General features: G+C 52.3%; 1 protein-coding gene across 1 annotated transcript in view; it reads left to right on the top strand.

Moving 5' to 3' along the window:
- RTCB (RNA 2',3'-cyclic phosphate and 5'-OH ligase) overlaps positions 1–5,091 on the top strand; it is a 58,622-nt gene extending 53,531 nt beyond the window's left edge. Inside the window, 4 exon segments of the mRNA XM_029597324.1 lie at positions 1,403–1,591; positions 2,028–2,138; positions 2,583–2,702; positions 4,321–5,091. Coding sequence (XP_029453184.1) covers positions 1,403–1,591; positions 2,028–2,138; positions 2,583–2,702; positions 4,321–4,428 — 528 coding nt within the window. The 3' untranslated portion in view covers positions 4,429–5,091.
- Positions 5,092–13,557: the final 8,466 nt, after the last annotated feature.

Here is a 13,557-nt window from a genome sequence, read left to right as displayed (position 1 = left end):
TGAATAAGGAGAGAGAGAGAGAACGGCGCTTTGCACGCGACGTTTTTGGTGGGAGTTATAACTGGAGACCCCGGGCCTGTCCTCATGCAAATGGAGAAAAAGTAAGAGAGGCTCTTATAGCAGGCTGCGCGGCGATCCTCTGCGCCAGTCTCCTGTAGCGAGGCCAGCGGCCGCGTGGTCTGGACTCGGTGGGGCTTCTTCAGTCTTGAGATCGCTGTGGCGTCTGCCCTGAGTGCTCCCGCCATGAAAATGCCGCGTTGCGCGCACTGCACGGTATGTGGGGAGTCGGCTCTCCCGCTCTGGATTGTGCCTCCGTTGCTTCCCTGGTGGGGAAGGTTCGTTGTCAGTGGTGCAAGGGGGGGGGGGGGGGGGGGTCGACTTCGGCGCAGGCAAGCGATCAGGCAGTCGGGGAACAGGCCCATCAGTTCCCTGAGCAGGGGAACGGCGGTCATCTTGAAGACTCTTTCAGATGCGCAGGCTGAGACCTGTCTCCAGCTCAGCATAGCCCTGCGGGTTCACAACAGTCGTTGCCGGGCCTCTCCCATGACACTCCCGATCCCCTTTTTCTCTGGACTTTGTGCTCTTGATGCACAAAGCCTACTTAGCCACTCAGTTGCGGAGGGAGAGGATCCACCGCAGGGACCTCCCAAGAAGGTCCCCGAGCGGTCGGAGCATCAGGGGTCCCTCTGAGTCAAGATGTTGCAAGGCTCCCTCCCATCCCAGATCAGGAGACCAAAGGTTTCCTTGATGCTTCGGATCCTTTCTTGGTTCCCCTGCCCTCAGCGGGGGTTGGTCCAGATGCAGATCTGGAGAAGTCATCGCCTTTGGATGGGGATGACCTGAAGGTGGTTCGGCTCTAGAATGAGGTTGAAAGGGGGCAGACTCAGGAGTAATCTTAGGAAATATTTCTTTACAGAGAGGGTGGTGGATGCGTGCAACGGCCTCCCATGGAGGTGCTGGAGACGAGAACATTATCTGAAATCCGGAAAGCCTGGGATAGACGCGCGCAAATTCTGAGGGATTGATAGGGATTGTAAAGGTGAATTAGTTGAGCGGATGGGCAGAGTAGAAGGGCCATACTGTCTTTTTCTACTGTGACTGAGGGCGGGGCTATAACTGGGATATATACTCTGTTACTATGTGCCGCTGAACTCCATGCACCAGAGAGCAGTCTCTGCCTCCCTCTCGTTAGTATGGACATAACTTCCAGCCTTTTATTTTCTATTCCGATGATCCTCTTCCAGGACGCTTTGCTGAATAATCACAGACATTATTGGCCCATCAGATTTTTTGCTCTTGCCATCCTCTTATCTTTCTCGAAGAAAGGTGCTGACAGGAAAGGACTTGTCCAACCATGACTGACCAAGTCCCACATAAACTGAGATGAGCTCTTCCCTTTCAGGCTTTCGCAAAAGTCTTCAACACCACCCCAGACGACCTGGATTTGCACGTGATCTATGATGTGTCTCACAACATTGCTAAAGTGGAGCAGCATGTGGTGGACGGGAAGGAGAGAACCCTGCTGGTGCACAGGAAGGGGTCCACACGCGCCTTCCCACCACACCACCCGCTCATTGCTGTGGATTACCAGGTACGCGCCGTGGGTCTGGGCGGGGGTTGCATGAAAAGGAATAAGAATCTGACCCGTGTTTTAATGAAGATTCCAGCTGTCAAATTCTCAGGAACGCCATAAAGGTTATCCCTGGATCACCCACGGTGAAGGGGATCTTGATATGATTTATCGGCAGGCGTCTACTGCAAGGAAGAGTCTAGCATGGTCTCCTTTCTTAGACTCTTGCTGTAACCCACCCCTTGTTTTCTGATAATGTGGACTCCTGCTTGCTGAGGTCTGAGCAGAAACTGCTCTGTGAATGGCCTTCCCAGTAAACGTTTCTGTCCTGGTAACTGGTCTGATCCTCAGGTAGCTGGGGAGCCAGGGATGGATGTGTGTGGGGTTGTGGTTTTTTTTGTTTTTTTTTTCACCACTGAATAGTCCAGGACCGTGGTTTTAATTTCTGGTATTTCAGCTGACAGGACAGCCCGTTCTGATCGGTGGAACCATGGGAACCTGTAGCTACGTCCTGACAGGCACCGAACAAGGCATGACTGAGACCTTCGGAACCACTTGCCATGGAGCCGTGAGTTTCAAAATAAAAATTAAAAAAAACTTGACTCAGAAAATGGCGGTGTAAATGTGTGGAAGAAGCAAAAAATGGAAAAATGTATTCAGCAGGAGAGGGAAATGTGGCTCCTTGTAGAGAGAGTCACCTTCTGACATAGGATTTTAACAATTATTGCAGCGCTCTGACGTTGCACATTATTCCTGAAAAGATTCAGAAATCCTGTAGTGTTCCCCCCCACTCCCTCTGCTGGCGTGCTGAGGGATTGCACAGACACACATTTTTGTGATAATCTGTTCTTAATTCTGTAACCCTGCGTGTGAAAGGCGGCATTTTTGCTCTGTGTGCATGGTATAACTAGGGGCCCGTGATGACACGCTCTGTGTATGTGCAGAACAATTTTATTTGCTGCAGAATTCAGACTCTCTTTTTTTTTTTTTTTAATTATTTTTTTCTTCTCAGGGGCGTGCGCTATCCAGAGCCAAGTCCCGTCGTAACTTGGACTTCCAGGATGTTTTAGACAAACTGGCGGACATGGGTATAGCCATCCGGGTGGCATCACCAAAGCTGGTTATGGAAGAGGTACGAGCATGCTTCCCATGGGCAAATACTACTAGGACCAGGGGGACCTTCCATGAAGCTGATAAGTTGCAGATTTAAAGCAAATTGGAGAAAGTATTTTTTTTTCCACGGAATTTGTTGCCAGAGGATGTGGTGAAAGCAGTTAGTGTAGCTGGGTTTAAAAAGGGTTTAGACTAGTTACTCTGTTTTGTCCCACATGTTTCTTATCTTATGCAATGGGCTTCTTTCATTCACTTGTTTGAAGATTAAGATCCTTCTTAGATAAAAACATGAATTTGTGTTCTAGTTCTCAGCCGACTATATCCACTATATCTTGCTAATCTTCCATAGCCATGGTTGCCTGGTGGTGCTGTGAGATCCTCTCAGCATGAGCTATGAGGGACGTGGCTTTTTCCTACTTGGCCCCTAACCTTGGGAGGTTGGACAGAGAGTTCAGGAAATTTACCTCTTTCTGATTTTATTAGCTCTAACTGTACTAAACAGGAGGCACGCAATTTCTACTTGGTCAACTGTGCAAGAATTTTTACTCCCAGCTCCTGCCATCGGAGATTATTCTTAGGTGCTAGTTAATTCTCCGTCCACTGCCTCTCGCCACACAGTGGTCTCCCTACCCTTAATAGAAATACATTTGTATTATATCCCTTGAACTTTAAATATTCACTAGTGAAAGACGCACTTACCTTTCATGTATCAAAATTCTGTCCCGGGGTCTCCTCTGTCTCCAACAAAACAGATTCTTCTCCCTTACTGTTCTTGAGCTCAGTCACCCGTGAGCTCCTGCTTCTGGCGCTCCACACTCTCATTGCCTTACACTGACCCTCACAAGATGGCAAAACACTACTTTCACTTGACTTTAAAGTGTGTCATGGTGCAAGTATTGTGCAAAACAGCTCGGTATAAGTCCCACCAGGAAAATCCTTGCAGATATAAACTGCAGCGTTCACACAAAGGAAGCTCCAGCATGGGGTCCTGTTTCGATATTGCTGGCAGGGTCCCCACAGTGTGCTTCTCTGAAAATGTCCTGCAACATTGAATGAGAAGTGTCGAGCCGACATCTTGAAAACAAGAGGGAACTGGTTTCAGTGAAGCCGTCCTCTTGTTTTAAAGATGCTACATATGATTGCTGCTGCTAAATACCGGAGTGCTTTGGGTTGGGCTATGAATGTTGTAATTATGTAACCCGCCTTAAACATATTTTTGGAGATGCAGAATGTGTTTGGAATAAATAAATCTATAACTCAAAAAAACGGAAGTAGGTTTCAGAGATATCTGTTTGTACAGTGCTGCCTATAAACCTTTACCGTGTGAATATTTGACTCTTTCCTACGAAATTTTGTGCTTATTTGGCTTCTGTTCGTGTATTGACTTTGGAAGTCAGATGAAAATCAGGCTGTAGAATTAAGAATAGTAAAAGATGGACTTAAAGCGAGCGTTTCTTATTGAATGAATTCACATGTAAGAAATCTAGGAGCACAGAGTTTCCCAGTAGTGCCCCAGTCCCTGCATGCTTTCTGCTGGACTTCGGCTTTTCTGACCGCACACAGAGCCATGCATGAGACTGCTCCAGGACAGTATGAGGAGGCAGTGACAGCTCACCAACTTCCCTTTCTCGTTCCAGGCACCGGAGTCGTACAAGAATGTGACGGATGTGGTGAACACGTGCCATGATGCTGGCATCAGCAAGAAAGCCATCAAACTCCGACCCATTGCCGTCATCAAGGGCTAGAGCCGGGGGGGGGACCTCACTCAGGGAAGATCTGGGCCAAGAGACTGCACTTCACGACCCCACCCCCCAACTTCTGGGCGGGGTTTATCAGATCACCGTGTGGGTTTGGGGGGGCTTTGACTTGATTCCCCCAATTTCAGCAGATCTGATGCACCCTGCTCATGTCTGGGGGTGGGGCTTTGGACTGCAATGTCTTATCCCGTCTCCAACCCAAACCATACGGTGCCTTTTGCACCCTCCCTACCCCCACTGAAGGTGACTGGCAAGAGGAACACCAAACCCTTCTGCATATAATTATTTTTCTTCCCTGACCCATGTCTGAGGCCTCGCTCCCTCCAGTTGGAATGGAGGAGCACAGACGCGTCGCACAGGAAGTGCGTATTAGGGTTGAGAAGCCCGGTGAGCTGGACTTTGCACAGAAGAATTTTGCTCTGCCTTTACTTGTTTATTTTGAAGAAGACGACTTGCTTTCCCCAGTTTGTATCATTTTGTTCCTCGTTGCTGGTTAAGGGTTGCAGCTGAAGGAAGAACAAGGTCCTACTTCACACCAAGACCTAAGACAATCCAGCATTGGCACTCTGTATTTGGCTGTTGTTAGAAAAGTGAACTTGTAGGATAAAGCCGGAATCTGTGACCAGAAATAAAAGTTTCTGCAATAGGAAAGATTGGATTGCAGAGTGTTTGTATTATCCCGTTGTGGAGTGCACGCATTATATTCTCTTTATAAACAATATGCAGTGTGCTTTGTTCTAAGAGAAGCTTATAAAGTACAGTCTGCATGTTCGCTTACACGAGATCGATTTATATAACTTGTAAAAAAAACCCTGGCTGTGCAGTATTTTCTTCTGCTGTATGACTGAGCCCAGTCCATAATAGAGATGGGATGCAGCAGATAGAAGAGTAGGAATGGTTCCTTGGGAAAGACTAAATCGGTTATTCCCTGTACGTTCCTGGATCAGTCCAGACAGTGGGTTATGTCCCCAATCCAGCAGATGGAGTCAGCACAAGCTTTGAGGGGGCGTATCCATATATACTACTACCCCCTCTGCAGGAGTTCAGTATCTTCTGACTCCAGCAGATGCCAGTAGGGGAATCAGGCTTCCCCTCCTTTTCCTTCACTTTCTTGCTTGATTATGGCTTGTTGTTGTCTTTTTCTGTGGATCAAGTTTGTATCAAGTTTGTATTAAGTTTAAAAAAAAAAAAAAAAAGGCAGAGTTCTTTCAACTCCTGGGGAGTGGCTTCTCTTCCTTGTCTCTTCTCTGCGGCCTTGCTGTTTATTTCTCGTTGCAGCCAGGGGTAAGTTTGTTTTTCCTTTGTAGTTTTTTCCTTTACAGCTCAGCCCGCGAAAGCCGGTGGAGCCGGCCTCTTCGCTCTTTACTCCCTCACCCGCGGCCATTTTACAGCTCCTCATGGGCTGCTGAGCCATTTAGGGAAAGATGTCTGGGGCGGGTCGTGTGGCCAGGAAGGCCCCCCCGCGGCACCCTCCTCTATTTTCAGACAGCGGGCAGTGCGGGCCGACCGGGCCCCCCCCGCAGCGGCGCCTTTGTGCGCGTGGCCCCCCCCCGTGGCTTTTTCTTTTCTCCTGCAGCGATCCCGATGCCGCGGCCGTCCCGCTGTGCGGCCTGCGGAGACCCGGGGTCCCGGATTTCCCGGGAGGGCATCTGTGCACGATGCCTTCCCGGGGGGGAAGGTACCTCACAGTCCCTGACTGATTTCTCTTTTTTGCCCGGGCGGTGCGGGCCGGCCACTCCGCCATTTTTGGCGGGAACGGCGGCCATTTTACATTCTGAGCGCCCTGAGGCGCAGGCCACGAGGGGGAACGGATCCCTTGGGGCCACGAGGGAGAACGGATCCCTGGAGGACTCTACCAGCGGGGGTGTTCCCCCGATTTTGGTGCAGGAACCAAGCACCCAGAGCCAGGGAGCAGGAACCACGCCGCCCCCGAAGCGCACCCGAGCAGGCCGGGGTTCTCTCCGGAGTTTATCCTGCTCATGTATACCGCTTATCTGCAGGGGCTGGAAGCACCTGTGGGACCCCCCCCCCCCTCCTAAGATCCCTCGGATGTCGCCCTCGACGCCGGCCCCCCCCCGACCCTCCGGGAGTGGGGGCCTCCCGCCTTCCTACCCGGGTCCGATCCACGCCCGCGGCAGTGGGGGCGGTGCCAGACCCAGCGGGACATGGACTTGACCTCCCGGACGGGGGACAAGGGGACGGCACACAGGAGGGGGATGATCCGCGTACCCTACGCCTCTTCCAGAGGGAAGAGCTGGACGACCTCATCCCGCAGATCATCCAAGAATTAGATTTGGATCCGCCACCAGACCCGCCTGCCCCAGTAGCTCCCGCTGTCATCACTTCTTCAAGGAAGGGAGATCCTGTCCTGGCGGCACTCCGGCCGAGGGCTCGGGCTTTTCCCATTCATGACTCGTTTTTACAACTTCTCACCAGGGAATGGGACACCCCGGAGGCCTCCCTGAAGAGCAGCCGGGCTATGGAAAAGCTGTACCCGCTCCCCGAAGATTTTCTGGACCTCATCAAGGTCCCAAAGGTGGACTCCGCAGTGTCGGCGGTCACGAAGAGGACGACTATCCCAGTGACGGGAGGTGCGGCGTTGCGGGACACACAGGATCGTAAGTTGGAAGTTTTCCTTAAGCGGGTTTTCGAGGTCTCCGCTCTGGGTATGCGGGCGGTGATGTGCAGTTCGCTTGCCCAGCGGGCTAGTCTCCTTTGGGTGCAACAACTCCTCACGTCTCAGAACCTGCCGTCCGATGAGGCTGCCCAGGCAGATCGGCTAGAAGCCGCAGTGGCGTATGGGGCGGATGCCTCGTACGACCTTTTTCGGGTCCTCACAAGATCCATGGTTTCGGTAGTGGCAGCACGACGACTACTGTGGCTACGCAATTGGGCGTCTGATACGTCCTCTAAGTCCAGTCTGGGCTCTCTTCCCTTCAGGGGCAAGTTCCTCTTCGGGGAGGATTTGGACCAGATCATCAAGTCCCTGGGGGAGAACGCTGTTCATCGGCTGCTGGAGGATAGGTTTCGACCATCCAGAGCGTTTTCTTCTTCTCGGACCAGAGCCAGAGCGCAACGGCGCTACAGGGGCTACAGACAGACGGGCTCCCGGCCATCCGCCCCCAGGTCTCAGCCCTGGTTGCGCGCCTTCCGCGGGCATCGGCCCGCACGCACTACTCCCGGAACCGGGAACCCCTATACCAAGTCTTCACAATGATGCCAGTCTCGCCCACTCCCCTGTCCCCAGGATTGGGGACCGACTAACGTATTTCTAAGCGGAGTGGGCACGGATCACCTCGGACCAGTGGGTCCTGGATACCATAAAACACGGCTACGCATTGGAATTTGTCCGCCCCCCGCAGGGAAGGTTCATCTTTTCCCCCTGTGGCTCGGACCTCAAGAGAGGAGCGGTGCAGCTGACTCTGGACAGACTCCGGGAGATAGGCGCTACTGCGCCCGTGCCCTTCGGAGAGGTGGGCTCGGGCCACTATTCCATCTATTTCGTCGTACCAAAGAAGGACGGTTCCTTCCGGCCTATCCTAGTCCTCAAGGAAGTCAACAAATCCCTTCGAGTCGTTCGGTTCCGCATGGAAACGCTCCGGTCAGTGATTGCGGCGGTGCATCGGGGGGAGTTCCTCGCCTACCTGGACTTAACGGAGGCCTACCTGCACATTCCCATCCGCCTGGACCACCACAGTTTCCTTCATTTCAAAATTCTGGACCAGCATTTTCAGTTCACGGCTCTCGCGTTTGGATTGGCGCCGGTGCTGCACACCTTCACCAAGATCATGGTAGTTGTGACGGCAGCTCTCCGGAAGGAGGGCATCCTGGTTCATCCTTATCTGGACGATTGGCTCCTCCGGGCGAAGTCATTCGATCATGGACGCTCAGCGGTGACTCGAGTAGTACGGTTTCTACATTCCCTGGGATGGGTAGTGAACTTCTCCAAGAGCTCCCTCATGCCCTCGCAACGCTTGGGTTTTTTTTGGGGGCAACTTTCGACACCCTACTGGGCAAAGTTTTTCTGCGCCAGGACAAAGCTCAATCCTTGCGGGATCACACACGACGGTTCTCTGCGTTACCAGAGCCCAGCTCCTGGGACTACCTGCAACTCCTGGGAGTGATGGGGTCCACCATCGACCTTGTACCTTGGGCTTTCGCGCACCTCAGGACCTTACAGTGGGCGCTCTTCTCCCGTTGGAAATCAGTATTGCAGGACTATCAGATGATTCTCCCGCTCCCACAGAATGCCAGGGACAGTCTGGGCTGGTGGTTGGATCCGCCGAACCTGGCCCGTGGCATGTCCCTCGATCTGCCAAATTGGGTGGTGGTGACCACCTATGCCAGTCTAGCAGGCTGGGGTGCAGTCTGCGATCGAAGCGCCACGCAGGGGACGTGGTCCACGGTGGAGGCGAAGTGGTCAATCAACCGTCTGGAAACCAGAGCGGTCCGGCTAGCTCTACGACATTTCCTCCCGCTTCTTCGGAACCGAGAAGTCAGAATCCTATCGGACAACGCTACCACCGTGGTCTACATCAACCGACAAGGAGGCACGCGCAGCCCGCAGGTCGCGCTCGAGGCGGCGCTGCTGATGCAATGGGCGGAGCGTCATCTCGTCCGGCTAGCGGCCTCGCACGTCGCCGGTGTGGACAACGTCCAGGCGGACTTCCTCAGTCGTCAACTGCTGGACCCGGAGAGTGGTCTCTCTCCGACAAAGCAATGCAACTTCTCGTCCATCGGTGGGGGGCCCCCCACTTGGATCTGATGGCGTCCGCTCTCAACGCCAAGGCTCCACGCTTCTTCAGTCGCCGGAGAGAGCGCGGAGGGAGTGGATGCCCTGGTCCTCCCGTGGCCGCCATATCTTTCTTTTCCACCATGGCCCCTGGTGGGCAGGATGCTCCGCAGAATAGAAAGCCATCAGGGGACCGTGGTTTTCGTCACCCCAGAATGGCCCAGGCGACCCTGGTTTGCGGACCTGCTACAGCTGGTGATCGACAGGCCAATCAGGCTGGGGCACCTCCCCCAGCAACTACATCAGGGCCCGGTATTTTTCGAGCAGGCAGAATTCTTCTGTCTTGCAGCCTGGCTTTTGAGAGGCGCCGCCTCCGGCGTCGGGGCTACCTGGAGGCGGTAGTATCCACGCTATTGCGGGCACGAAAGACATCGGCCTATGTTCGAGTCTGGAAGGTGTTCAAGCTGTGGTGTACCAGCCAGGCCACGAGACCCGCTAAGGCTTCTGTACCTCAGATCCTTCAGTTTCTACAGGCGGGGGTGGAAAAAGGGCTCACCTATAATTCACTACGGGTTCAGGTGGCCGCCCTTGGTTCGCTGTTGAGCGATGGGGGCTCTCTTCTACAGCATCCTGACATTGCTCGTTTTCTCAAGGGTGTCAAGCATATGCGTCCTCCGTTACGGGACCCTTGTCCCTCCTGGAGTCTTAACCTTGTGCTTTGCTCCCTGTCGGGACCACCGTTCGAGCCGCTGCGCAGCGCAACGATAAAGGATCTCACTCTCAAGACTGTATTTCTTGTGACCATCTGTTCCGCTCGACGCATCTCGGAGATGCAGGCTCTGTTGTGTAGAGAGCCCTATCTCCGTTTCTCCGACTCTGGAGTTTCGCTTCGCACCGTTCCCTCCTTCCTTCCGAAGGTGGTTTCTGCATTCCATGTGAACCAGACGGTGGAGTTGCTGTCCTTCTCTTCCTCAGAGCCGAAGTCTCTCCGTCTCTTGAATGTCAAGCGCACTCTGCGCCTCTATCTGGAGGCTACAAATGAGTTCCGAACCTCTGACCATCTCTTTGTACTCTGGGCCGGTCCTAAGAAGGGGTCTCAGGCCTCGAAGACTACCATTGCCAGATGGCTGAAGGCCGGCATTGCTGCTTCTTACATTGGGGCGGGTTGGACTCCCCCACCCGGAATCGTAGCGCATTCTACACGTTCTCAGGCGGCTTCCTGGGCGGAGGTTCGCTCGGTATCCTCGCAGGAAATTTGTAGGGCAGCCACCTGGAAATCGTTACACACGTTCTCGAGGCACTATCGTCTGCACCTCGCCTCTTCGGTCTCTGGACACTTTGGCGAGCAGGTTCTCCGAGCAGGCCTCGCAGGACCCCACCCGATTTAGGGAAGCTTGGGTACATCCCACTGTCTGGACTGATCCAGGTACGTACAGGGAAAAGAAAATTATTATTTACCTGCTAATTTTCGTTCCTGTAGTACCATGGATCAGTCCAGACGCCCACCGCGTTTGGGTTCTTGATCCTGCTCAGCTCTGCGCTGCTTCTTGCTCGCAGTGTTCTGTGTCTTCACAGTTGTTTCTTTTCGCTGTTTTTCACAGCTCCCTACAAGTTGGTAGGATGTTTGCAGTTACTTGTTGCGGTTACAATTGTTTTCATTATCTGTTTCCACAAACTTGATCCTTCGGGGGTTTCTACTCGGGCTTTGATATACTCGATACTGAACTCCTGCAGAGGGGGTAGTAGTATATATGGATACGCCCCCTCAAAGCTTGTGCTGACTCCATCTGCTGGATTGGGGACATAACCCACTGTCTGGACTGATCCATGGTACTACAGGAACGAAAATTAGCAGGTAAATAATAATTTTCTTTTTCCTAGCATGTAGCCAGATGGACTCAGGACCAATGGGTTATGCTCCCCTACCAGCACATGGAGATGGAGTCAGATTTCAAAGCTGTCGTCGTCACCCTGCAGTGACCTCAGCCCCCTTGGTATTCTCCGTCTCCAGCCGATGGTGGACGTACCTCTCCCCCTAGGGGATTGGTGTATTTTTTTGGAAGGAGAAATTCTACTTTCTAAATTGAAGAAAAATTAAGCCCCGCTCTACCTAAAAGTCCTCCCCCAATTGAGAATTCCTGAGGTGATTTCCGAGATCCCTCAGAGTTGTGCCTTGGTCCGGTAGCCGATTCCCAGGGTGGACTTTGCTGCTAAAGCAACTGAAAAGCAGCGGGTGCAGGAAGCCGAGCGCGGCAGTGATGGCCAAATCCCTCTCCCCCCTGCAGCCAGAGACCATCTCTGTGCTCAGCCGGTAAGTGCTGAGCCCAGGTAAGTTTAAAAAAATAAATGTACCTCCCAATTCAGAGATGCTGGAGGAGTTTCCAGTAAGACTTCCTCTGGTCTCCTTGCTCGGTACGCCGTACAGACGTTATTCCCGATCTTGTTGGGGTAAGGGGAAGTGGGCTTCCAAGCAGGGTGGGCTAGGCCCCGCTTTAGGCTTGGTCAGCACACTGTATGGTAGGCTGCGGCAGCGCCATCTTGGCTTGTGTCTTTGAGTGCCGTATTGCCCTCCAAAGAATGTCTGTATGCACAGAGCGTCTGCTCTGCGCACGTACCGCATGCGTACATAACGTGCATAACTTACTAAGCGCAGAACATAGGAAAAGCCGGGCACATGAGCTGTGTGTGCTCCTCGCCTAGGTGCACTCACAGCCCGTGCGCATAAAGAATTAAAAAACAATTTTGACCACGAGCCGTTAGAACACACAGTGCCACCGGCAGCCAAGAAACATTAAGTGCCTTTCTCTCTGTGCTGCTTGTCATATTAGGGTTTCACAGTCTGACCTGGATTCCAACTTATGTCAGCACTGTGAGGAAGCCCAAAGGGAGTTGGCCTCCCGGACTTCAAACCAGGTTCCTCCCATTCCGAGGATAGGTTAGCCACAGCATTAACTAGAAGCTCCCCGGATCTAAGTACTCCCTTAATTGGGTCATCCATGAGAGAGGGAAATTCAGCGGCACCTACCCCAGTACCTCCTGGGCTAGGCTTGGACCTGGCTGCCTTCTCTTGGGTGGAATTTTTCCAGGGTCTTACAGGCGCAGTCTACTACCTTGATTGCCTCTGGATGGAACTTCAGCCGTAAGCCCTCCATCTCCCAGTCCTTTCGGAAGACCTTGAGGCATGCCTGGTAGGGACCCAGATGGCTCAGATGAAGAGGATGATCCAGACCCCTTGGAAGAAGGGGAAATTCCCCCTGGGTTGGAACCATATCAAACCATGTTGCGTGTTTTTCATAGAGAGGAATTGCTGGCCTTGGTTTCCCAGACCCTGAAGATGCTGGGATTCCCTGGGACCTATTCAATGACTGACCCAAAGAAGAATCCCATTTTGATCTCTACGGAAAGCATCTTGATACTTTCTGATACTGAAAGCCATCCGGGAGTTGACCGACCTGGAATGGGATGCCCCGGAAGCAAGTTTTAAAGGAGGATGAGCATTAGAAGCTCTATACCCACTGGATCTGGCAGTGAAAGAGCATTTGCTTAGAGACGGCACAGACCAGCGCATCCACTTTAGGGAGATGTAAATAACTATCCCAGTGGAGGGAAGAGTGACCTTAAAGCATGCACATTAGAGATGGATGGAGTCCATCCTCAAACAGAATCTTAAAACCTGGCTCTTCAAACTAGCATACCCTGACTAACCGTCTACTCCCATAGATACACACCCTACCCTCACGCCCCCCCCTGACTGACACGACCTATTGAACTTAACCATGATCCTCATCCATTCCCATTCCTCCAACCCCATTCCCATTCCTCCAACTCTCCCTCATCCTCCTCCCCTCTCACCCTCCAACCCTCCACCCTCACCCTCCCCACCATCCTACCACCTGATCTAACCACATATATTCCCTGGCATCATGTGAATAATTAAAATGTAAATATAGTTATTGTGAATATAGTTAATGTGAATATACTTAAAATATGTGAACATGTAACCACCTTTCAAGTTGAATTAATTGCCTCAATGTTTCCTCCTCCTATAAATTTATTGTAAAGCCTGTTGCTATGTTATGTTACATTGTGAACCGAGGTGATGTTTTTAACGTGCCCCGGTATATAAAAAACCCTTAAATAAATTAAATAAATAAATAAACAAGCCTTTGACACAGTAGCAATGACCTTGCAGATTGCTTCTTGTTGAGCCCTGGTAGCTCGTTCATGCCTACTTCTCTCGAAGTGGATAACTCCAGGGTGAATTCCAAAGCGGTTATGGAACCCGCTGCCGCCTTTAGCAGACTTGGGCTCTAATCTAGTCCGTACTTCGGCCAGCGGAGTGGCCTCAGTGGTGGCGACCAGAAGACAGCTATGGCTGCGGAATT

This window comes from Rhinatrema bivittatum, chromosome 4 (assembly GCF_901001135.1).
Source record: "Rhinatrema bivittatum chromosome 4, aRhiBiv1.1, whole genome shotgun sequence".
NCBI lineage: Eukaryota > Metazoa > Chordata > Amphibia > Gymnophiona > Rhinatrematidae > Rhinatrema > Rhinatrema bivittatum.
Note: the sequence above shows the minus strand (reverse complement) of the source record. Positions and strands in the feature narration are given on the sequence as shown.